At 44.5% G+C, this 22,974-nt stretch overlaps 1 protein-coding gene across 18 annotated transcripts in view; it reads right to left on the minus strand.

Moving 5' to 3' along the window:
* Positions 1 to 659: 659 nt before the first annotated feature.
* The window catches only part of Pkp4 (plakophilin 4), a 215,106-nt gene continuing 192,791 nt past the window's right edge, over positions 660 to 22,974 (minus strand). For 8 of the 18 annotated variants that reach the window (XM_027420382.2, XM_027420381.2, XM_027420380.2 and 5 more), the window contains 11 exons: positions 21,265 to 21,448; positions 18,397 to 18,514; positions 17,050 to 17,241; positions 16,718 to 16,891; positions 13,878 to 14,028; positions 10,784 to 10,979; positions 7,424 to 7,508; positions 7,198 to 7,315; positions 4,755 to 4,883; positions 3,062 to 3,135; positions 660 to 1,660 (listed from right to left, as the gene is read on the minus strand). In XM_027420382.2, coding sequence (XP_027276183.1) covers positions 1,412 to 1,660; positions 3,062 to 3,135; positions 4,755 to 4,883; positions 7,198 to 7,315; positions 7,424 to 7,508; positions 10,784 to 10,979; positions 13,878 to 14,028; positions 16,718 to 16,891; positions 17,050 to 17,241; positions 18,397 to 18,514; positions 21,265 to 21,448 — 1,670 coding nt within the window. In that variant the 3' untranslated portion in view covers positions 660 to 1,411. The remainder of the gene's footprint in view (positions 1,661 to 3,061; positions 3,136 to 4,754; positions 4,884 to 7,197; positions 7,316 to 7,423; positions 7,509 to 10,783; positions 10,980 to 13,877; positions 14,029 to 16,717; positions 16,892 to 17,049; positions 17,242 to 18,396; positions 18,515 to 21,264; positions 21,449 to 22,974) is intronic. The other 10 variants (XM_035446069.1, XM_027420390.2, XM_027420389.2 and 7 more) reach the window with 5 other exon arrangements.

The raw sequence follows: 22,974 nt of genomic DNA on the forward strand, positions 1-22,974 counted from the left end.
TTCTCTGTCCTGCCAGGGCACATGTGGCAGAGAGCATGACCTGTCAGCCATCTTAGGTGGTCTTTGCAAATGGTGAGCTCAAAAAGGCTCACCATTTGTAGGATTCAGCTACTTTCCTGCCTACATTGGACCTATTTTACTTTGAATCCTAACCTCGGGCTGTTTTCAACCCAGGAAAGTACTGTTTCTTGGGTCTCTCTATAGTCACAATGCTGCATGCTGCAGAGTAACATTGGGACATGCCTATAGACCTCAAAATGCTGTCTATAATCCAACAAGTACTGAGCACAATAATTATTTAGAATCAGTGTTGGCTTCTAACATTGATGCCAAGCAAGCAAATGCCCAACTCTCCATATGTAATGATTTAGTTCCAAAAAAATGATGCTGTAAGTGGTCCTTACCAATGTAGTATGGCCAGGATGCCAGATGTAAATACCCTTCGGTGAAAAGAGATGTTAAATACATCTAGAAGGTTGGAACAAAGCAGAACCCACTAAAACTGGAGATAAAATTAAAACAAACAAAAACTCCAAGAAATACATAGACTAAGGGGCAGTAAGGTAGCAGCCACATCTTCACTGCCCAGTGTGGCCCACCTCATAAACAGACTTAATCTGTTTTCCATATCACACCCAGAAAAAGAGGACCAGACCACATTTCAAGGATGAAATTTCCACATTTATTATTCTTCCATGTGCATAGAAAATGGCAGTGAAGTGTCCTGTGAAAGAGGCGGGATGAGCATGGCGCTGCTGTCACACTGAGCTTTGTGCTTCCAGGGGTCACTACTCACTGAAAACAGGATGTCAGAGTTTGTTGTCAACTGGTAATAGTTCCTTGGGCTTCCCACTTGTGTTTTAGGCTGTCAGTTCTTCAAATCTCTTTTCAAACGACACACTGCATTACAAATGATGGCACTTAACCAATGTGGCATTTCCATATTTACACCAACAGAATAAATTTTTACAAGACATAATAGCATACAATCTTGACATTTAGTAATAGCAATAAAACATGAAGGGCATCCATTTTATTATTTTTTTTCTGTACAAACTATCTGAACATAACTTTATTCACATTAAAAAAATCATCTGTAATTTGATTTGACCTACACATACCCCATCTCATTTCACCCATTTCTCAAACCTCTCATCACATCACCCATACCTTCACCACTAGAATCTACAAGTAATTAGACCTAACACCTACACAGAGCTTAGAAAGTCCTCTCCCAAGGGTTTCCTCACTTCCCTGAAAATTCCTCAAAAAAAAAAAAAAAAAAAAATACACTTCACTCATTCCTTCCATTTCACTTTCCACATTTCATCATCAAATCAGCAAGACGGACTTTTCACCTCAATCCAAGCAAAAGTTAGCAAGAAAGAGTCCCTCGCCAGGCGTCTTGATGCTACACCCACGAGTCTGGGGACCCTGGGTACTGTTCGGCTCTGTAAGAAGGTCGTTTAGTGGAATAAAAGTCTACGTAATTTGTGGTTGATTTCAGTCCATACTGTGTTGAGTAATCAGTAGAAGCTGGAAAGTGAACTCGGTCATCAAAATAAGGGTCTTCATAGCTACGAGGAGACTGCAAGTACAACCTGTATGCATCCAAGGTCTTCCTGGTGGAGTCATCTTGATAGTACAGCTGTTGGTGCTGCTGGCAAAATGGAAAGTCGAGTAAGGGAGAGCATTTTAAAAACACACATTGAAAGAACACTGTACATCAGTTTCACATTTTACAGTTCTTTGTGGGCTAAGGGTGGTGGTGGGGGCAGCTATTTCAGGTGCACACCATGTTTACTCACAGTAGGGAGGATTTTAAATTATGTTTATAGGCAAGCTGGCTTTGTTTGTTCAAGTCTTGCCCTGAGGCCTCAGGAGAGTTTAGGCCCTCAATGGGAGGTGGCAAGGGATGTGGAGGAGCCTGTTATTTAGGGACCAAAAGAGGAGGCAGCTTTTGCACAGGAAAGTTAAGCATATCATGGACATTCCTGAGGGCCGGGGATTTGGTTTTAGATATTCAGATAACTATAGGATTGTATGTGAATCCACTGCTTAATTTTAAAAGACGTAACATAGTGTGATGAACTCTGCTGTACAGTTTATTATTAGAGGACGAGCAATCTCAAGGCAGGAAGGTAACAAAATTAGCAGACACATGAGCAAATAGCATTGTAGAGGCAAAGACTTCCAATAAGGTCCTTTGAAGAAAGTGAAGTACCACATGTTATCCACACAGGGAACCCGGACCCCATTTCCTTTTGTGCTGTCTTAGCTTTGACCTCACCACGATGCCCTCAAATTATCACAGCTCTTATGTCTGTCTGCATGCTGCCCAAATTCGCCCCCTGCCCCACAATCTTGGTAAGATTGAAGAATTTACCATATAGGTATTGGCATCTGACTTTAAACTCATTCTAACATCATGGTATTTCAGAGTTAAAAAATATACTTAGCTAACTATCTCCTCTTTTAAAAGCAGAGTTAGATTTCTCTTGACTTAAAGGTTATAGTGTCGATAGGGTCTTAGAACACTTATTTGGAAGGACACAATGCAGTTCTGACTGGGAAACCTTAGCTTTGTGGTTGAAAGGGGTGTGTGTGGCAGTACAGTTCCAGGGGCTAGCTCGGGAAGACCCTCTTAAGTGGGCTACAGACTCAGGGTTTTCAAAGCATGGAGCTTGGATGAGAAGGAAGCCATGGTGATGGAGGATGAAGTGTCCAAAGAGAACAGGAGGCTGCGAGGTTTGCTCACCAACTTTGTCTTACCCAGAGAATAGAAGAGACTTTCTAGGTTAATGGAAAACAAAAAAAAGTCAGAGAAGGAAACTACTGGACAAAGAGCATGCACTAGAGGTTTCTCGCATCCTCGTCAGAGGCATGCAGTCTCAGAAGCACTGATGGAAACAGTTTATCTGAACCACACGCAGTCTGAGAGGCAAAGCTCCTCAGGGGAAGCTCCTTTGGCCCTGCATCGAGGAGGCCCAGCTCTCACCGGTGGTCCCCTTACTGTGTGACTGCTAACCAGCCTTCTGTACAAATGACATTGCAAATTCACCTGTAGCCGTCTATTTTGTTCTCTTGCTGGTGAGGAATAGGAACTGATGTAAATTGGTGAAGGTTTGCTGGAGCCTGTAAGAAAATAGTTTATTAAATTAAAACTAATGATTATTACACTGGTCCACCAGGTTGTGTTGGTCCTGTGTCCCTAGTGTCAGCTCAGGCAGAAGGGCAGAAGCCTGGGCTCCCTGGATTTGGACAGCACATTCCTGGCCTGGGAGGCCAGCAGCAAAAACAGGCTGCGTGTGTGGTAGCAAGAAGCATGTAAATGCAGAGCCCATCCAGAGAGGGGCCGTCTCAAGCTCTGCTCAGTGTCGGGGGGTTTCTGCAGTTGGAGTTGAGCAGGGCACAGCTCCCTGTGCTGAGCTGAGCAACATCCCTCTTCCAGGGCCCTGAGCCACAGCATGAATCACAGAGATGGGAAATGCAACATTAGAATGCACCTCATGCCTTCAGAGCAGCTGTGATTCAGACCCTGGGTTGTACAAAGGGCAGGCATAGGCAAGCTCAAAGCAGCGAGTTACACAGAGGCACAGTCCTGGGTCTGCCACGGTTAAGTATGTAGTAAATGGAAAAGTACTTGGTTAATCGGCAAGTATCTTCAAGAGCCCAGAGCAGACTCCTGATGACATCACTAGGTGCCTTTCTATTACTGCTAAAACTAGGAAAGGTTTTAATTTTTTTTAATAAGGAAGCTAAAGCATACTCCAAGCAAATTAAGTTTATTGAAGCAAGCAAAGATAAAGGATGAGTGCTCAAGAGGCAGTCTTTACAGTGAAGCAGGCTGCTGCAGACCCGAGGTCTCCTGCTTTCAGCTTGTATGTGTGTTCCCTTCCACACAGAGCCTGGTATTTGAAATGGAGCATCTGCAATTTTCTGAGCTATTAATTGCCATGGTAACAATACTTGATTAGTAAATAGTCCTGTGAAATCACAATTTCAAAGACAACAGAATAGCTTAGACTCCTCCCCCAGCAGTAGTTAAGTTGCCATCAGCTTTCATTTATTTCTTTTTAATAAATAGGCATTTCCCCTTCCCTCCCTCCCTCTTTTTTTTTTTTTTTTTTTTGAGGAAATAGTACTTTTTGTTTTGCAGTAGCTCATGACTTGTTCTGGAGTAGTTTTAATTTGTTAAATATTTGAGAATGGACCAATTACCTTTTGGGCTGGCAACTGCAAATTACTTTTATACACATCTTTCTGAAGAGGATATAAAAGTATTAACACCATAAGATTATTTTTGTTCTTAAAAATAATCCCCCTTGAGGAAAATCATAGTCTATAATTCACTCAAACTCTTTTCCATGAAAATGTAAATGGACTCAATTGCTATTGATGAGTTTGAGTTTAGAAATGGGTCAGTCTAGAGGGTCTATGCAGCTCCTGCAGAGCTACATGCATTGGGCCCTTGGTTCTGATGCATAAGGGACTCTTGCTAGATCAGGAGGGGACAGGAGCTAAGAGAATGACACTCGGGGCAGCCAGAAGTGGCTGTCATATAACTATATTGGCTTGACTTATTTAAAATAAGCAGAAAAGGCAATAATCCTGACATTAGTAGAGAAGGGACAGGGATATGTTTGCTGCTGGGAGACCATCTCCATATAAGCATGGGCTACTTTTCAGGACACTGAGTACCCAGAAATGTGGTTCCTCCAGGCATTGCATCACACACCCAACTGACTTCTTACCAGGGTACAGGCCTTTATGTGTGGTGTCCCCTTGGCTATTGTAATACTGCATAGGTGGCTGGGTCCTATCGTATTCAGAGCGAGGCTCTCTGATTCCTAACAGTGCTGGTGAGGAAGAGGTGCTGCCAACTGAAGGGAGAGGCAAAGGAAGGAAAGGGGAAGAGAGAGAAATCAGATTGTCAGCTCCAGAAAACAAAGTGGTCATTAGCAATGCCAGTCAAATCAGCTCTTAGAGGTACTGAGGGTGAAGAACAGCCAGACCCCGAGGACCATGAACACATCCTACATTCCTGTACCAGCAAGGGGCCGAGAGTACAATGTGGCAGACAGCAGTGTGACTCAGAGCCGTGACGCACCCCTGGAAACCTAGTGGAGTAACTTATGAGCCACGCAAGAGTTAGTTCTACTTGACGATCACAGTTTAGCTGCTTATAAACTATCAGCATTTATGGCATGTTGCAATTTTTGATCGTTAAAAATTATCTATATGCATCTACAAGTGCCCAATCTATAACATGTACAGTTCTCTTCATGGTGCTCTAATGTCAGGAGATCATGTGACCCCTAGTCCAGGTGACTTCTGATCCTAGCCTAGGCCACATATCTGATAATGACTAGCCTTTTACCAAAAGGGTCCCCTTTTGGACAGTTTTTTTGGGGGGAGGGGGTCAGGAAGGAATAAACAGGTCAACAGGTCACATGAGTCCCCCCTCCTCCTTTTCCCCTCACTAACAGTCTGGTTTGTAAGAAAGCTAATTACAAATAAGTGGCCATGTCTTTACTGATTCACTTGAAAGTGGTGGTCCTCCAGCCTTAGCCCCTGTGGCTCGGCACAGCCATGCTTCAGAGGGCTCTGGCAGGGCAGTTCTTTTCATGTGCCATCACTTCACAGACACCAGGCTGCCTGTGTCGAATAAGGTGAGCATGTGCAGCTGTGTCTCTGTGCTACTTCAGCCCCCCTTTGGGAAGATGGCAGTACAGGAGAGACCGGCTTCCCTTTGGGATGACACTAACAAGGCAGCAGGTGTGTCCATAAGCAGATCCCTCAGCAGTGCTGAAGGATGATGATCAGCCCTCAGACAGCTGAGACAGGAGTGGCACACATTTTTTCCTCTGAATAGAATCCAAGGGCCACTTAGGGACTGAGGTGCGGGCCACTAGCACTTCTGCTTGTATGTTTAAGAGGTCCATGTAGCAAATCTATTGCAAAGTAGTTGTGTGCCAGTCTGTCTGAGATGATTCTGTGCTTGCTCAAAAGCCCCTTGTTTGGCAGCCACCTCTACTGGCTTCCCTGACACCCCTATTCCTGAGTCTTTGGATTCACTGAGCATCTTTTCTTTTTTTTTAAATAAAAGAACAGTAAGAGGGCTTATCAGGGGTGTCCAAAACAAGCAAAGTTCTTGTTGAATGAAACAGCTCATAATTTTAAAGCAAGACATATCTACCACACACAGTAAGTGTAGATAATGTCTTAAAAAAATAATAAAAAAAAACCCCAAAAAACAAAACACCAAACTAAACACGCAAGAAACTTCCAGCACAACCACAGACATTCAATTATGTGGCTAGATCCCCTGGGCATGGATATTAGTCTTTTTTTTTCACATTTGTCCACATGAGCGATAGGATTGTCAGAGGCAGCACAGCTGAGGACAACAGATAATATATGTGTGGGAATGTGTGATTGAAAGCCAAATCAAAGCAAGAAGCATCATTTTTCCTGTTTCAGTCAGGTAAGAATTAAATTCACAGCACTGGTTTGACTTCACAGTCACAAGGTTTCTTTACATGCAATTTAGTGTGAAACTCAAAACATTCTTTTCATTAAGCTAAACTCTGCAAACGGGTGGGCGGCACAGTTGCCAAGACTTCAGCTTAAAACTCCACAGGACTTTCTAGAAAGTCACACTGTGAGGTGGGGCTGGGTGGGTGTGGGTCTGCAAAGCAGCCAGGGCACGTGTTGCTACAAAGCTAGAAAGACCCCAGGTCAAGGAGCCTGTTCCTCAGGAAACTGAAAAAAACAAAACAAACCAAAACCTCTGCCCAAAGCAACAGCAGCAGCAGCAACAAGGAGACTTAACACTTATGCAAAGCTGGCAGAGGGCACAGACATTCCTAGTCAGCCAGTGGGTATTAAATTACCCTCCACCTCCCAGGACTCTACATGAGGTTACAGGTCTAGCTGGTCAGATGCAGATGCCAGGGTCCTGCCCCAAACCTGGTAAAGCAGCCACCTTCCAGGTCTGGCGACAGGTCCTTTTTTTCTTTTTCTTTTTTAAAATGTACTGCAGCTGATGTAAGCCGTATTTCAAATGGAAGAAAGGAGGCTGTTAACAGTGAGACTGTCAAAGCAGACTCTCGGGTTGATAGGCAGTGCTGAAGTGCCAGGCTGAAACAGCTCATGCTCTTAGAACAATGCTCTGTTACACAAATGCCCACTGACCTGACTGAATGATGGGTGACATCTGTTGGTTGGTGGTGGACAGAGAAGGGTGTGACTTGAATCGGTCTCGCTCTAGTGTGGACACAGGTGTAATGAAATGGTTCTGATTCCACCCATCCTAGGGAGTCAATGGAAAAAAAGAAACGTCTCAAAATGAGTAACAGTACTTCACTGACATAGTAATTAGGAATGTGTGCTAAGAGAAAGGTCGGTCTTGGATGTTTACCTTTTTGTAAATGCTCCGGAGGTCCCGATACTGCCACAATGTATTTAAGACCTGGGCTGCCGCCTTCACCACTTTCAGAGAGGATCTGGGGAGAGACAGTGGTTTAATGAAGATATGTAACAAGGCCACTCACTCTGTGAGACTCAGGCTGCAAACCAGCAGCCAAAGTCCTAGGATGGATTGTGTGCCGAAAGTGGAATCCTGAGAAAGATAAGGGTGCCTTTTCACCTTTGCAGCACAGGGGGAATCCCCTCAAAGCTGTTATCCACACCTCCAATTTCTTTCATCTCCTCTTAAACACAGGCCTCCATGCTATTGTATCCAATGATCAGGCTTCAACCTCATCCTCCCTGAGTAAGTAGGGGCCTGACTCTTGCCTGCCTTTTATCTCCTTTGACTGGGTCTCCGAGTTAGAGTTACCGCAAGCTCCTGGAGACTCAGTTCTGGTTACTTCTTTCTGGGCTCCTTTTGGGGTCCTCATCTCTCTGACACCTGTCAATCTTCTCTTCTATAAACAAGTCATTTAGATGCTGCTGACTCCCAAGTGTATTTTTCCAGCTTGAGTGTAGGCAGGGTACCTAGGCTGCTCCTCTCCCGCTGACCACACATTCACTAGATGTCTAATAGTGACATCCCAAGCATCCAAGTCCAGAGAAAATCCCTGGAGGCCCTCCTGCAGGCTTCCTGGCCTTGGGATACTACTTCTGACAAAAACTTAGGAGTCATTCACAACACTCCCCTCTCTTGCCACACACTTATCCATCAGTAAATCCTGTTGAGTGCCTTTCACTCCCACCAGAGATGCTGCTGCCTTCACCACGGTAGCTGCTGCACCCTTGTCTTTAGTCTGGCTGGGAGAATGAGGTCACGCTGGTCTTTCTGCAAAGGGAAAAGACCATACCATGTCCTTCCTCTGCTCACTGCTCTCCAATGGCTTTGGTTTTATTCAGAGGTTGAGACAAGTAACCTACAAGGTCCTATTGCTCTGTGACTCTACTTTTTTCTTCTCTCTCATGCTAGCTATGTCTCAGTTACACTGGGTTCTGCTGTCCTCCCTTGGCATAGCTCTCTTGCTGAACCTTCTGCTCCTGTGTCTCTGACCCCAAGAGCTGCCCTGGCCGTCCCTACTCCCCCGAGGTCTGCTCCCTTCGATCACCATGAGGCCTTCCCAGTACATTTCTTTGTCCTTGACACACTCTGTCACCTTCCCTGATTTTGTCGTTTGCCCCTGCAGGCACCATTACCAAGCTCTGGTGCTGTTACTCACTGGGCACCTCATCTGCCTTGGCCCTGGAATGCTGTTTTGTGATCTGATCACTGATGTAAGCTGGGCACTGAGAACAGCACCTGGACATCAAATAGGCAATAAATACGGGGGCAAACTGTGAGGGAAGTGAAATGCAGGGAAATCAATCACAACTTGATTTGGTTCAAGACTTCCTTCTTTCTTTTCCATTTTTAAAGGGATTTATTTATTTTTATTTATGTGCATGAGAGTTTTGCATATATGTATATGTACCATGTACATGCCTGGTGTTCTCAGAGCCCAGAAGAGGGTGCTAGAGACCAAACTCAGGACCTCTGCAAGAGCAGAGAGTGCTGTTAACTAAGCCATCTTATCAACTCTGCTGGGTCCAAGAAGTCCTGAGTTTTTGGCTTTGAATAAGAGATTAGACTTAAATACATACTTATGTGTATATTGCACACAAGCACAAATGCATGCATTCATGCACGCCTTGTCATTGGCTCAGCATTTCTACAAGGCGAATTTTTTAAGAGTGCATAGGTGATCATATGACTGTGTGTGTGTGTGTGTGTGTGTGTGTAGGCTGCAGAGGGAGCCAATGGAATGAGATCTTAACTGTCTTAAAAGTTTCATTTTCTTAAAAGAAAAGGCAGAGTGTGGTGGCTTACTTTTGTAATCCTAGAACTCAGAAGACTAATGCAGGAAGATTGGACCACATAGTGAGTTCAAGGCCAGCCTGAACTACAGGGTAGAGCCTTATTTGAATGAAAAAAAAATAATCAAAACAAACAAACATATTATATGCATTTGTTACTAATGACATTTTAAAAATGCAAGAAATAAGGCTGAAAGGCAATGCTGTTTCTGCTGACAGATGTGGCTTCTATCAGGTAAGGCTATGGTTTCCTGCATTATTCTGACATTTTAAGAATTTCTTCAGAGGTATCAACTGTAAGACTAGTTAAGCTGTAATGTGAATCCCAGCACTGCCATCCAGCTAATTAATAAAGCATCCCTATGTGCCACATGTTACCAGGGCCAAGTTTTGTTCTTGTTGTTAAGGATACAATAGCAGATAAAAGGACTAAGTCCCAGCCACTGCGGGATTGAGATGCTAGAGGAAGACTCAAATAACACACCTGGGGAGTGAGTCAGTGTCAGAGAGAATGGAGAGGGGAATGGGGTGGAGAGAGAGTGGTTGCTGACCTACTGTTGGGAGAAGGTACTGGAATTCCCACTTGCATTTGCTGATCTGACACTAAGACAAATTTAGTCACAGCTACAGCCCCACGACAAGAAGCCTCTATGTCGCTACTGATTCGTTCTGCCCACTTGTGCTGCTTCATCTGTTACTGTCATCCAAAAGCAAAGGGAGAAGTGTGACCAAGCCCAGAGCACACTCATGCAGTGGTGGTTTCATGCTTTCTGGGTACTTGGCAGCAGAATCAATCTCAAAAGCCACGATTTAAAAAGACATTCTTGCAGAATAGGCCTTAGGCTCCACAGAGTCCGAGGTGCAAATGAAATGGTGTCTCTGAAATTGTCCCCACCCTGTGCTTTTGGTTCTTCTGGGAGCTGACATGAACAAATGTGGCTTTAGAGATGGGTACAGCCTGGGGATCTGAATCTCCTGAAAGTTCCTATCCACAAATCCTAACTCTAAGTGTGACAGTGCTGGGAGGTGCAGTGTTTGGGAAGAGTTACCTGGAAGAAAGTCTTCCATGGGAGAACAAAGAGGTCACTCTCTATAAAACCAGAAAGGGGCTTGCACCAGACATCAATCTATTGGTGCCTTGATCCTGGATTTCACAGATGTCAGTATTATGGGAAATAAACTATTGTTCATAAGCTCCCTAGCCCACAGCATTTTGTTACAGCAACTTGAGTAGACTAAGTCAGAGAGCGAGGAGGAGTGAGGTACACTATAATAAAGGGAATGCTAATACATGTTAAAAAAGCACCCCCTTCCACCATTACCGGTCTTAAGTTGATGTAGACTGCTTAGCTATTCAGTAGCAAGTGAGAAATCCAGAAATAAATCCTTGAATTAGGTGTGGATCCTCCAAAGGCCCTCACCCCAAGACAGTCCAGGGACCAAGGCACCACACACTTGCCTGTCTCCTCTGCCTTTGGTTATGTTCACAAGCTTCTCTATACCTCCTGAGTCAGCCAGCGCTTTGGCATTCTCCATATTTTTGCTGGTGACCTCATGAAGAGCACAGCAGATTGCTGCCACGGTCTCATCGGACAGTATGCTGGGGCCGTTGCCGCCTGGAAGCCGGTTGACCAGGTCTCGCATGGCGTATTTACCTGCCGGGTGCACAAGACTAGGGTCAATTTTTCACAGGTTACTGTTGTTGAAAATCCTGATATCCAGAGGTTTTAAAAAAATGGATCTTCATTCAAAAGAGACAGGAACAGGAAAAAAAAATTCAAAGCCCACAGCAAAGAAGAAAAGCACATATGTGACTTTGAGGGAAAAGTTAACGTTTACTCTCCTGTCATTTGGACAAATGACTACTTTATAAAACATTACTGTCACTTGCTAAAAAAACATTAGTCAGTGCTTAGGAGTCCACTGGATGCCGTGCCACATTCTAAAGTAACGGCTGTAATGAAATATTAGGCCAGAAATTTTGTTCTTAGTTCCAGTGTATCAAAATACTTCAATTTCTGTTCAATGCTATTTAAAAAATGTTGAGTCTGAACTAACTAAGGTTGCCAAAAGTACTTTGCATTACTAAGTCTTTCTGGGGGAGTCTAGCGAGTTAACTGAGAGCAGTTAACAAAGGTGAGGGTTATGATGGCTGACCTGGCATCAGCAGTTAACCATACACTAGTTTATTTAAAAGACACCAGGAAAAAAATATCTTCTACTGGAATTCCAGGTATATTACCTCCTAGAGGTAACAAGTAATAATAGAGAAAATACATGAGAAGACAGGGCTGAGGGAGTCTCCGCCAGGGAAACAATTCTTTATAAACACCCAAACAGAGATTATCTCTAGTTTTTTTCAGTTTCAATTATCAACTGACAAACTGGGATAAATGCACTACAAACAGAAGAAATTAACTAAGGCGAAAGTAAATATTTTCTTAGGGTCGCTGCCATGCTAACTAGGGTTTTCATCAAGGGCCTGTTTATCTGCAGTGGTGGAGGCAGCAGGCGGGTCCTAACTGCATGCATGTCTTTTCTTGTGTATCACAGGCAAAGCTCGTCAGAACAGAGGCTGTTATGAGTGGGGAAACAGTGTCTCTGGAAGCCTAGAAGATCAATGTGGATCTTGAGGAGGGTGAGAAGTTAGCACTGGTGATTTCGGAATACTCACCAATGGCCAGCATGTATGATAACACGTGACTAGCCACGTTTCTTAGCAGTAGAAACAGTATATAATCTTCTCATAAGAAATTCAGGGAGTATAGATGTAACTTCTAAGTCTAAGTCTGAAGTAAGTGTGGGAATTGGGCAGGGTGAGGCCGTAGAGAGAGGCTCAGTGAGACCTCTCTGTGGGGCTGATCTGCCTCAAAGGAACGGAAACATTCATCTGGACATTAATCATTTAAAATGGCATTTCTGCCAGGCCATTCAATTTTCAGTTACGCTTTTTCTGGTAGGAGTAGGTTTGAACCTAGGGCTTTGTGCATGCCATGGAGCCTACCACGAAGCTACATTGCAGCCCTCTTTTTATGCTGAGATGGGTCTCACTACTGCAGATTGACTTAAACCTATTCTGTAGGCCGGGCTGGCTTTAAACTTGTCATCCTGTGCTTCTGCCTCCCAAGTAGCTGTGGTTTACTAATTTGCTGCACCAGGCCAGGATCCCAGCTAATCTCTTGTTGTTGTTGCTGTTTTTTGTTTTTCAAGAAAGGATTTCTCTCTGTAGTCCTGGAACTCTGAGCTCACACTTGGAGATCCACCTGCCTCTGCCTCCCGAGTGCTGGGATTAAAGGCCTGCACCACCACTGCTCCGCAAACACAGTTAATCTTAAAGCTAAATATTATTTTCATTCTCTTTTATGTTTTCTCTTACCCCCACCCATCCTGCCTCCCTTTCTATTATAGTATGTGTATCTTAATATATATTAGGTCTAAGTTCACAACAATGCTTAAAAAAAAAAAAATTTCCCCTTTCCCCATGTTACCAGCCACTGGGCTGGCATGAAGCTTGAGTGGATAGAGGGTACTGTCCTTACTTCTCACTTTCTCTAACAGTGACCCTGCAGGCATTGCCAATCTCCTTTCAGACATTGGCAGAGAGGGAGCGCCTACTGCTACCCAGAAGCAGGAACTGAGTAGCAGTTGGGCCCACAGGACTCCTGGGCTATGAGGCCAATGAGCTGCAGGTTCAGAAAGGAGGTTCTGGTCCATTGAGTTCTCCTCCTGTTTCAGTTACTCCTCAGACTGTTTGGGGTAGGGCAGAGCTTAGAGACCAGCAAGCTGCCTGGTGTGCAAAGGTGATGAAATTGCATTCTCCGTTCTAAATTTGTGGTGTTGTGCTTTCTCTCTGAGACCCAGGAGCAAAGGCCTCCTAAAATAGTGTCCTGGTGGCCTAGTCCTTACCTCCCCTCCATCCTGACCCTGCCTTGGGATGGGATGATAGTGGTTTGTCTCTGGGTGAGCATTCAAACAGACCCAGGAGGAAAAGCCACATAGTATTCACATGGTTTCTTATTAGAAGATGATAGTATTGGCAAGTTAGCAGGTATCAGCACAAATACTGGAAAAGGAAATTGAAATTTTTTTCTTGTTCTTGCTGTTCAGGATATAACTTCTCTTAGAGAATAGAGACAGCAAATTCATCAAGCAGTGCTGTTATGTACACCTGAAATTGCTGGAGATCTCTGACTTTTCTGGAAATTTACCTTCTCAGATCAATGTTTAATTAATGAGCCTGTCTATTGTTGAAAAAGAATAGCTGACAAGCAGGGACTCCAGATATGCCAGGAATGGAGGAGTAGACTCAGGTATAGTGTTTTTTTTTTTTTTTTTTGGTTTTTCGAGACAGGGTTTCTCTGTGTAGCTTTGGAGCCTATCCTGGCACTCTCTCTGGAGACCAGGCTGGCCTTGAACTCACAGAGATCCGCCTGCCTCTGCCTCCCGAGTGCTGGGATTAAAGGCGGGCGCCACCAACGCCTGGCAGGTATAGAGTTTTGTAACCACCACAGTTCGTACTTTCTTTCGCAGCGGATCCTGTCACCAGCACATACCTATGAGCTCCTTGTTTCGAACGTCCAGTGCCATGTTCCTCAAGGCAGTGGCCACAGAAGACACAACTCTGTCATTATCCATCCTCAAAAGCTCAACAAGGATGGGGAGCCCTTTTTCTTTCCGGACAGCTGCCCGGATGTATGCTGCGAACTGGTGAGCAGAATAAGGCATTAGTGAGTGAAACATGGAGATCCACTCTCACATGCTATAGCAATCTGAAAAGATAAACTAAAATGAAATGTTTTCTCTCCAGTGGAGATTAAATCAGTGCCACAGTTTGGGAGAGAGACAGGCTGGGATGGCTGATTTAAAAAGAAATCTCCCAAGATCTCAAACTACCATCTGTCAGTTCTGTATAGGACACAGAACTCTGTGTTTACTTTCCCTCACAGATATAGAAACACAGTTAAGGAAGAAGACCCTGTTTTCTTGGCAGTTGGTCCCATGCCAGGTCCAGAGGCTAGAAGTGGGATGGCAGAGCCAGTCCCTCAGCATCCGTTAGAGGGAAGCCTGGCTGGCTTCACTGGGCTAACTTATATTTTAGGACATGCTCCAACAATATTGGTAGCCAGTCAAAAAGATTGCTGGAAAAATTTCTATATGCAGAAGAAAAAGAATTCTCCAGACACCAGGCACCATAATTCATACCCATAGAAAAAAGCAGGTTAGGGTGCAAAAGACATTCTTACTCAACATTAACAGGCTACTTTTTGTGCTCCCTGTGAACTGGAAAGCAACACTAATCTGTTACGGAAGAAACAACAACAAAGCAATGTTACAAAATAGACTAGGAGAATTCAAAGAAGTTGTTCAAGTAATAGCTAATATTTTCCTGCTGTGGACAAAGCATGAAGGCAGAGATCCATTAGCTCATGAGGACTAAGAACCATTAGCTCTCTGCAATTACTGTTAATGTTAAAATATATGATTGACTGCCCAGTTTCTTGAATTCTAACAGAAGATTATCTAATAATATACATAGCAGGAAAAGATACCTTTCAAATATTCAATTAGCATTCATTGTATTAAATGATAACTTTTATTTTCCAAAATCAAATGAAATTTACAGGGAGGAAATAAGTACAAGGCTTGCTACTGCAGAAAGCACTGGGCCAGTGTGGTCAGCTCCCTGGAACTATAGGGCCCACTGCCTCATGTATCCTCTGGAGATTGCCTAGCCCAGCCCAGCCCAGCCCAGCCCAGCGAACCTTTCCCTAAGCAACTGTCCCTCGATTGTATATGCAGCCTTGGCTACATTGATATATATTTCTTAAGTTGTAATTATGTGCACATGAGTCTGTGTGCACAGAAGAGGGTATCAGCTTCCCTAGAGCTGCAGTTAAAGGCAGCTGTGAGCCTCTGATGTGCTGCTGGGAACCTGACTCCTGACCCCTCAACAAGCTTTCTTAACTACCCAAAAGGCCTGAGATTTTGAGTGACTACTTTTGATACTGAAAACCACTTAAATACAATGTTTGTATTTAAATAAGCTTGCAATATGACTTTTACTTACTGAATGATCCAAGAAATTAAATTCTACAAAACTCAATCACATGCATTTTAATTATTATAATTTTACCATCAAGCAATCGTTAATGGCAGGAGCTGCTCTTAGCCTTCATTTTTTATCATTTTGCTCAGTGCTCCCCACCACCTGATAAGGTGAGTACAATATTCATTTCATCCCACAGAGGAAGATGTGGAGGCTTGGGATCCTCCATCTCTGCTCTTAAGAACTGGGGTTCTTCAGAATCCAGTCAGCCCCTAGCACTAAGCTATAAGCACTTTAGGAACAGCAAATAACCACACAGGCTTGGATAACACCATACCACACATATTTGTATAGACTCTACAGAATTCAGTCATGGAGAATAGACTCTACAGAGTTCAGTCATGGAGAATAGAGTCCCAAGGGGCCTTGTTTTGGGTAGAGTGGGACAAGGAGCCAAAACAAGCATTATAATCACCCTTTCACACAAGGACTGCCTGGGAAGACAGGAGATGACATCTAAAGTTTTAAGGAATTGTGGTAACAAAAGGAAACCATTTCCATGTTCACAAGGTTGCACATGTGTAAAGACACTTCCTATGTTCTGGAGGAGTCTGGAAGATGGGTGCTCATACCAGCCCTGCCTGACCTCCGCTCGAATCAGGTACCCATCTTCTCTCACTGTGATGCATGTGGCAATGGATCCCATGAGGAGCCTCAGCCTCTACTTTTCCTTGACCTCACCCATTGCACAGCCATAGATGTGGCCCAACAGTGTCTGCATTAGGTTATTTTTGTCACTCTTCTGCTTAAAAGTTCAGTGCTCCCTTGTCTATGGCCAGGTCCCACTCCTGAAGCTCACCATCCAGTTCTGGATATGATGGCCAGCTCTGAGGCAGCCACTCCTTGGCCTGTCTGCTTTGCCTCAGAGCAGCCTGTAGTGTGAACCCACTGTCCTTTCCTCACAGACCTTTTTCCTACTGTCCCGTTAATCTCTCCATCACCTCCTCCTCTCCACCCGACCCTGCTAGCTTAGTTTGTTCAGCCTGCAGAAGCCTTCAACTTCTTTCTCCTCTCTTCCTCCCCTGCTCCCCACCAGGCCACCCTGGAAGTCTTTCCTGGCCACACAACATGGATCTTGTGGACACTATTCTATTTGCTCATCAGTCGGATCCCCAGGGAAGGGACTCTATCATACTCACTTTAGCCCAGAGTGATTTCTAGGCTCCTCCCCACACCCTCTTAACCCCTTTCTAAGGACAAACTCTATAATCAAGTGTCCCTTCCACCACTGTGGTTGACCTGACCACAAGGACAGAAACAAATGTGGACAAGGAGGAAACATCCCACCTTCCAGTTGCCAGCAGAGAGGTTCTGGAGAGATCCGGCAGAGCCTTCCAAGGTGGCTGGGTTGGAACTTTCTGCTAACAGAGTCAGGTACGGTTTTACCACTGACGGGTGCCACAGCATCTCCACCCCTTTGGGGGACTTGGACAGTCCAGGGATAGGCCCAACTCCATCCCACTGAAAGACAAATGGTACACACTAGGTGAAAAGGAAGTGGACAAGGTCTCTGACTGCTGAAACTATTCATTTTGATGGACTTAGCTAACTAGCAACAATCTTTTCTGCAAATTATATGACTTCTCACTGTCCAATGAATAGAGAAGTAAAATGCTAACTTGATCCTCTTGTGGAGTTCTCTTTTTCTTCTTCTTTTTCTTCCCCCAGCAGCTTGGTTCTGAGTCTTTGCTGGGAGACTCTTTTCCTAGTAAGTCATCCAGTTCATTTAGTCCGAGCAGTCGGGCCTGCGGGACTTCCAGCTCCAGCCGATATGACAGGTTCCTCAGGGTACACACACAGTTCTCCACTGTCTGAAACGCAACACAGTGTGTAATTAAAAACATCACCCCAAACACTCTGCCACCGAATATACCAACAGGAAATAAATGGAGAACATAAAGGAAGTGCAGCTGTATTTATGTAACTATGACACAATCTAAGGAAAGAAGTACAACTTGACAATGTTGTGGGCCAGGGTGCAGCTGTAGACCAAAGATCTGGCTTTATGCTGACTAGGACACATCAAGCCTGTTCATTGTCACACGGCACTCATGATGCTGTGGCCATACTCCGGCCCCTGTGCAGACCCTCAGCAGCACAGTAGTAACTCTACCTCCGCGTCTGGGACCAGTCCTATCACAGGTTTTACTTCTGCTGCCTCCTCAGTTTCTTATCTCCCATCTCTGAGGAATGCAATAATTTCTTTCAGTTGACATTTTGCCTTCTGCACCTGGTTTTTTGTACTTTAAATCTTTAATTAGTGGCCAATTGTTACTTCAACTCAGATGTCCAAAGTCAAGGTTAGAGTTGGCCCACCTGACAGTTCTCCTTCCCAACTTGCTGTTTCAATTTCATCTTCAGGGCTTGTTCAAAGAAGCTCAAATTAAAAACTTGGCTGTTACCTTGCCATCCCCCCCCACCCCGCCCCCCGCCCCATGGCTCATTATCCTCTTCTCTCTCTCAGATTCATCTTAGTGACCCAAGATCTACCAATGGTCTCTCCTCACCCAGCCCATGTCAACTCCACACAGCATGCACACCTCAGAACTCCTGGTATTCTAAATCTGTCTTCCTGTCTTCCAGAGCCCCTGGGGCAGAATGTACTAGAGTGTCACAGAGGAGACAGGAGGTCACGTAGAAGACTTGAGGTGGGGCTAGGGTGTATCCATGTCTAGAAGTGGGAAATGTGGCATGGAAGAGAGCACAGGGCTGTCACCTGAAAATGAGCACCTGGAACCACAGAAATCCTGGACCTGTGTGAGATCCTTCACCACAGTCACTCCATTTCTGTGGTCCTAGGCCTGCTTTGCTGCCACACCCATCTCAACTTGTCATGCTTAGAGGGGCTCATCCTTTGGTCCGGAGAACAGTTCCAAGCTCTAGAATTTCAGAGACTGGATTGAACGCAAGCAGTTAGGCAGCGGTTGTCACCTGCTACATGGAGTGTAGGTGGCTAGGACACTGACCTTGCTGTCATAATCAGAAGTGTTCACACATGTGTGGATCACATATAGCAATGAGTCCACCAGCCCTTCACAGGACCGCATTTGCTTTCGTGCTTCCTCTCCTGCAGAGCTGAGGTTCCTGAATGGACAGAGACATGGGAACTGTTGAGATCAACAACTTACCCTTCAGCCATGAAGCCTAACCTGAATGATCCCCACTCAAGAATGGCAGCAGAGAGCAGCCATTGCAAGGTGACTTGAGATACTTGAGATCCTCAACTTTAGCATCTGAAGCATTCTCAACATTGGCCAGAACCGCATTACCCCCACAGACAGAGAGCATGACAATTAACCTCACAATTCTCTGAGGCCATTATTTAGTGGCCATCTTCACCAGCTTCATCATAGGCAAGTGGAAGAAATAAAAATAATTGTCTTAGGGTTGAGATGAAGAAGCAATGAATTGTACATTAAAGCAAATAGAAAAGTGGCCAGCTACATAGAAGGCAGGATGTGTTGCCCACTGCAGCCATTGTTTTGGGGTCTGTTCTTCCTCTTATGTTAGCCATTAGTTCTATATTCACATTATATCAAATATGCTACATGAGATGCAACATTATACCACCAACAAGCAAACCCAATCAGTCCCAAGTTTTAATCCTTTCAATTCCAAAAAACCCAAACAAACCAAAAACCTCAAAATTATTTTGGGTCTCATTTATTTGAGGTCTTGTTTTTGTTTTCCCTTCTTTGCCTTCCTTCAAAGATGGATACCAGATTATAAGTCTCTATTTTTATGTTACATTTACAAGAGTTCTTAGATAATTAACAATGAAGTAAGGCAAACTGAGAATTTGTAAAACCAAACTGAATGGATCTCTGGTGCATTGCCCCACCAACATAGTCAGTCATTCAACAGCTGACCCCTCCCTCCCCTTTCACCTTCCAGCTTTCCTCTGGGGTCTCTCCTGAGAGCGAACTCCCTTGGCCTTAGCTTTGGTTCCTTTTGTCTTTATCTTTGTACTTTCCTGGGTGCCTTTTTTTTTTTTTTGGCTTGGTATCTTTATCACAACCTATGACCCATGATGACCAAATGTCTGTCTTTGCCCGACCCTTGAGAACACATATATCTGATTTATTGACATTACTACACAGATAGCTAATTCAGTTTCTCAAAATGGACATGGCCAAAACTCCTAGCAACTCCCCCACTTTCCTGATTCCAATAGTACATTCATCCAGGAAGCTGGTCAAAGATTGAGGTGTAACCCTTGCTCCATCCCCCATCTCTTATTTCAACCCATTAGCAAGCTCTGTTAGCTCTTCTTCAAAAAGAAGAGCTTCTTCTGTGGCATGCCTGGACCACTGTGGCAGTCTAATCTCCTTTCCATCTCTGCCTCCACTCAGTCCTCCCCATCACCCCTGCTTTCATCTCACATGGCTTTCCACAGTAGTTGAAATCAAGGACAAGCTCCTTCCATTTGACCGAGATTAGATGCCATCCATAGCCACTCTGCCCTTTGTTCCTGGAGCTAGCTCATTCCTTTACATCACCAGTGACTCGTCCTCTAGACCCTACTCCTCAGATGAGTAGCTTCTGTGGTGTGATGGCTAGTCTTGGTTGTCGGCTTGACTACATCTTGAATTAACTAAAACCCAAATCACTGGACACAGCTGGAAGGGATTTTTCCTTGATTACATCAATGAAGTGGGAAAACCCACTTCTAATCTGGATCTTGGAGGGGGGAAGTGAGCACCACAGGACTCACTAATAGTTCTTTCTTCACCATTATTTTTTATGGTGCCTACCGTCATCTTCCTGTTCTCTATTTGGGTCTTATTCCATACTGGTTTTACATAAGTGGCATTTACTGAGGATTACAGCAGGTCGTGCAAGAGCCAGCCAATGCTGTACCCTGATGTGGGTACTCACTGCCTAAGGGGTTGAGGAGTGGGGGGGGGGTGCGGTGGGGGCGGATCACACATCCCTGGATCTAGGGTGGGGGATGGAATGCTGTTTCCTGATGACCACAGGCTAAATATCCCACCCAGGACCAGTGACACAAGTGCCTTCTGTCACAGTGCAGAAGGCTTTGGAAGAGTAGCACAGGTCCTCTCCCTGTGGCTCCAACTCTCTGCCCCAGAGGTGCTTAGATGTTTTATTTTTGCTATTCCTTTCAGGGTTGGGACTTGAACTCAGGGCCCTGTGCCCTACAGTACTATCACCTCTATTTTGTAGATGAACACTAAAGCTCACAGTGGAACAGGAAAGCTGGGCTCTGCAGGTCCCCCTGCCATTCTGCCAAGGCTTCTGTTTCATGTGCCTAGAGCAACAGGAGGCTGGGGAACAGGGCCACATGTAAGTGGCTAAGCAAACAAGGAGCTGTTCTGAAAACATAAAAGAATCACAGATTTTATGTTAAAGGTAATGACTAATGAACAGCATTTGGGCTCGCTTATTTATAGAACTCAAAAGCAATAGCTGTTTAAGCCACACAACTCCACTTCTCTTTAAAAGTAACAAAACAAACCTGAACTTCAGTGACCATAATTGGAACTGAAACAAAAACCAGGCCATACCAGGTCTGTAATAAGTCTGTAATAGTCAGAAAAAAGGCAACTACAGTAGAAAATGCTGGATTGCTGCAGTGCCCTCAGACTAACAGACCTTCTAAAATAATTCACAGAAGAGTCACATGTGAGACAGTTGCCTTGGGCCACCAGCCTGTGCTCACTGTGTTTCCTCACACAGTGACAAATTCCACACTTTGCTATGAAGGAGAACCATCACTTTCTGGATGTGTAGCCAGAGAGCAGCACCGTCTATAGCCGATTTACTTATGACACACATTCTTTAATCACGTAACTAATTGGGAAGAAAGTACTCACCTCAGGCAACCTGTCGTGTTCCGCAGAACCAGCGAGGTCTGAAACTTAATTTTATGATCATCATCAAAGGAAGAGTTATTCCACCCAGAATGTGGAACGATCACAGTGTTCGTTAAGGTTGAGAGAGCATCTCGAATGATTGTCATCTTTACAGCATCGCATGACGATAAATTCCAAAGAACTCCTAAAAAAGAGAAATTTCAAGTAAAAATGATCAGATTCTGCAGCTTTAAGACTGAAACAATCACAGGAGCTCTAACCTCCGGGAGCCCAACCTGCTTCCCACATCTATGCTCCACATTTGCCACTGACCTGGGATGGACCTGTGCTAAGTGCTGGACACACACATGCTGGCTTTTACAGCGTATTTCAAAGTCTCAAGACTCAGCTTTCCAATTTTAGAGCCCCATTCATCTATTAGGCAACTGTGGGCAAAGTAACTATTCCCAGGGGGAGGGTGACACAGGGAAGTAACCCAAGTACAAGGGTCATAAATACAACATGCCTGTGAGCTTCATAGAGCTTGCTTGTCTTGCATTGTCCCTTACACTCAATGGCTGATATGACAAGCTTCCAGAATTTATGACTTAGACAAAATTTCTTTTCCCCAAAAGATTGGCATATTTCTCATTAAGCCTCCTTTCTAGTATTTTTTTTTTTTTCAATTTTCACTTCGTTAGTGGGAAGCCCAGCTTTAACAGAGTTCCTGGAAATACAGTGTAGTATAGCATCCTACAGTAACCAGGAGCATGAAGGGTCATTGTATTTGCCTCATTCTCCTCTTTAAAGAGTTTTATTGCCATGTGATTGAGAAGTGCAAGTACTGCCATTCCCTTTTTCATATAGGAGAAAGTAATAAATGAAGTGTGCTAATGCACTGCCATAACTCCTTATGATTCATAGAAAAATGGGAACGAATCTGAGAGGTGGCTTGTTTTGCCCAGAAGTCTCTCAGGGCCCCACACTCCTGATGCTTGTGACAAGCTTCTCCAAAGGCTTCACAGAACCGTCAGCACTGGACACTTGTGGGCCTGTGGAGAGAAGGGACTGACAATGTCTGCCTTTGTCTATGGGCCTCTGAACAGAACTCATCAAGCACTGGGCCAGACAAGACTGAACACTGCTGCTCCAAATGCTGTGACCCAAGGAGCCAGCCTGGAGCCAGCCTGAGCAGCCTTCTCTGGATGTAAATTACGAGGGGAGGTAGCAAGCAGACAGCAGCTTTTGTCTCTGTGGGAGGAGAGGAGAAAGCAAAGGACAGCAGAAGAGTAAAGAACAGACCCCGAATGTATGCCCAAGGGCTGCCTTCGCTGCAATCCCTATGCTATAAAGATGTGGTCAATAATGGAGACTGATGCTGTGTGTGTTTTGCTCTGCCTCTGTGCCTACTCCTCTCCTCTTTGATTTCTTGACCTCATTAATTTGGTTTCTCCTCCTACCTTCCCCAAAGACTTCATTCTGAGCACAGTCTCTCAGAACTTTATCTTGCATGGTGCCCATTTAGTTGGATCCTGGCTAGTTCTCCTTTAAGAAGGGTGGTTTGGTATAAAAGGGAGATTTAGACAATTCAGAATCTGGAAGATAAATGCCTTGCTTTGTTTCTGAAAGCTGATTCTTCTCACTATGACCTTTGTTCACATACATAACTGTATCAAGGCATACAGACACAAGGTTGTACTGAGAAATCTGCACAGATGTGCATGGGTGCTT

The sequence above is a fragment of the Cricetulus griseus genome, chromosome 6 (assembly GCF_003668045.3).
Source record: "Cricetulus griseus strain 17A/GY chromosome 6, alternate assembly CriGri-PICRH-1.0, whole genome shotgun sequence".
Taxonomy (NCBI): Eukaryota; Metazoa; Chordata; class Mammalia; order Rodentia; family Cricetidae; genus Cricetulus; species Cricetulus griseus.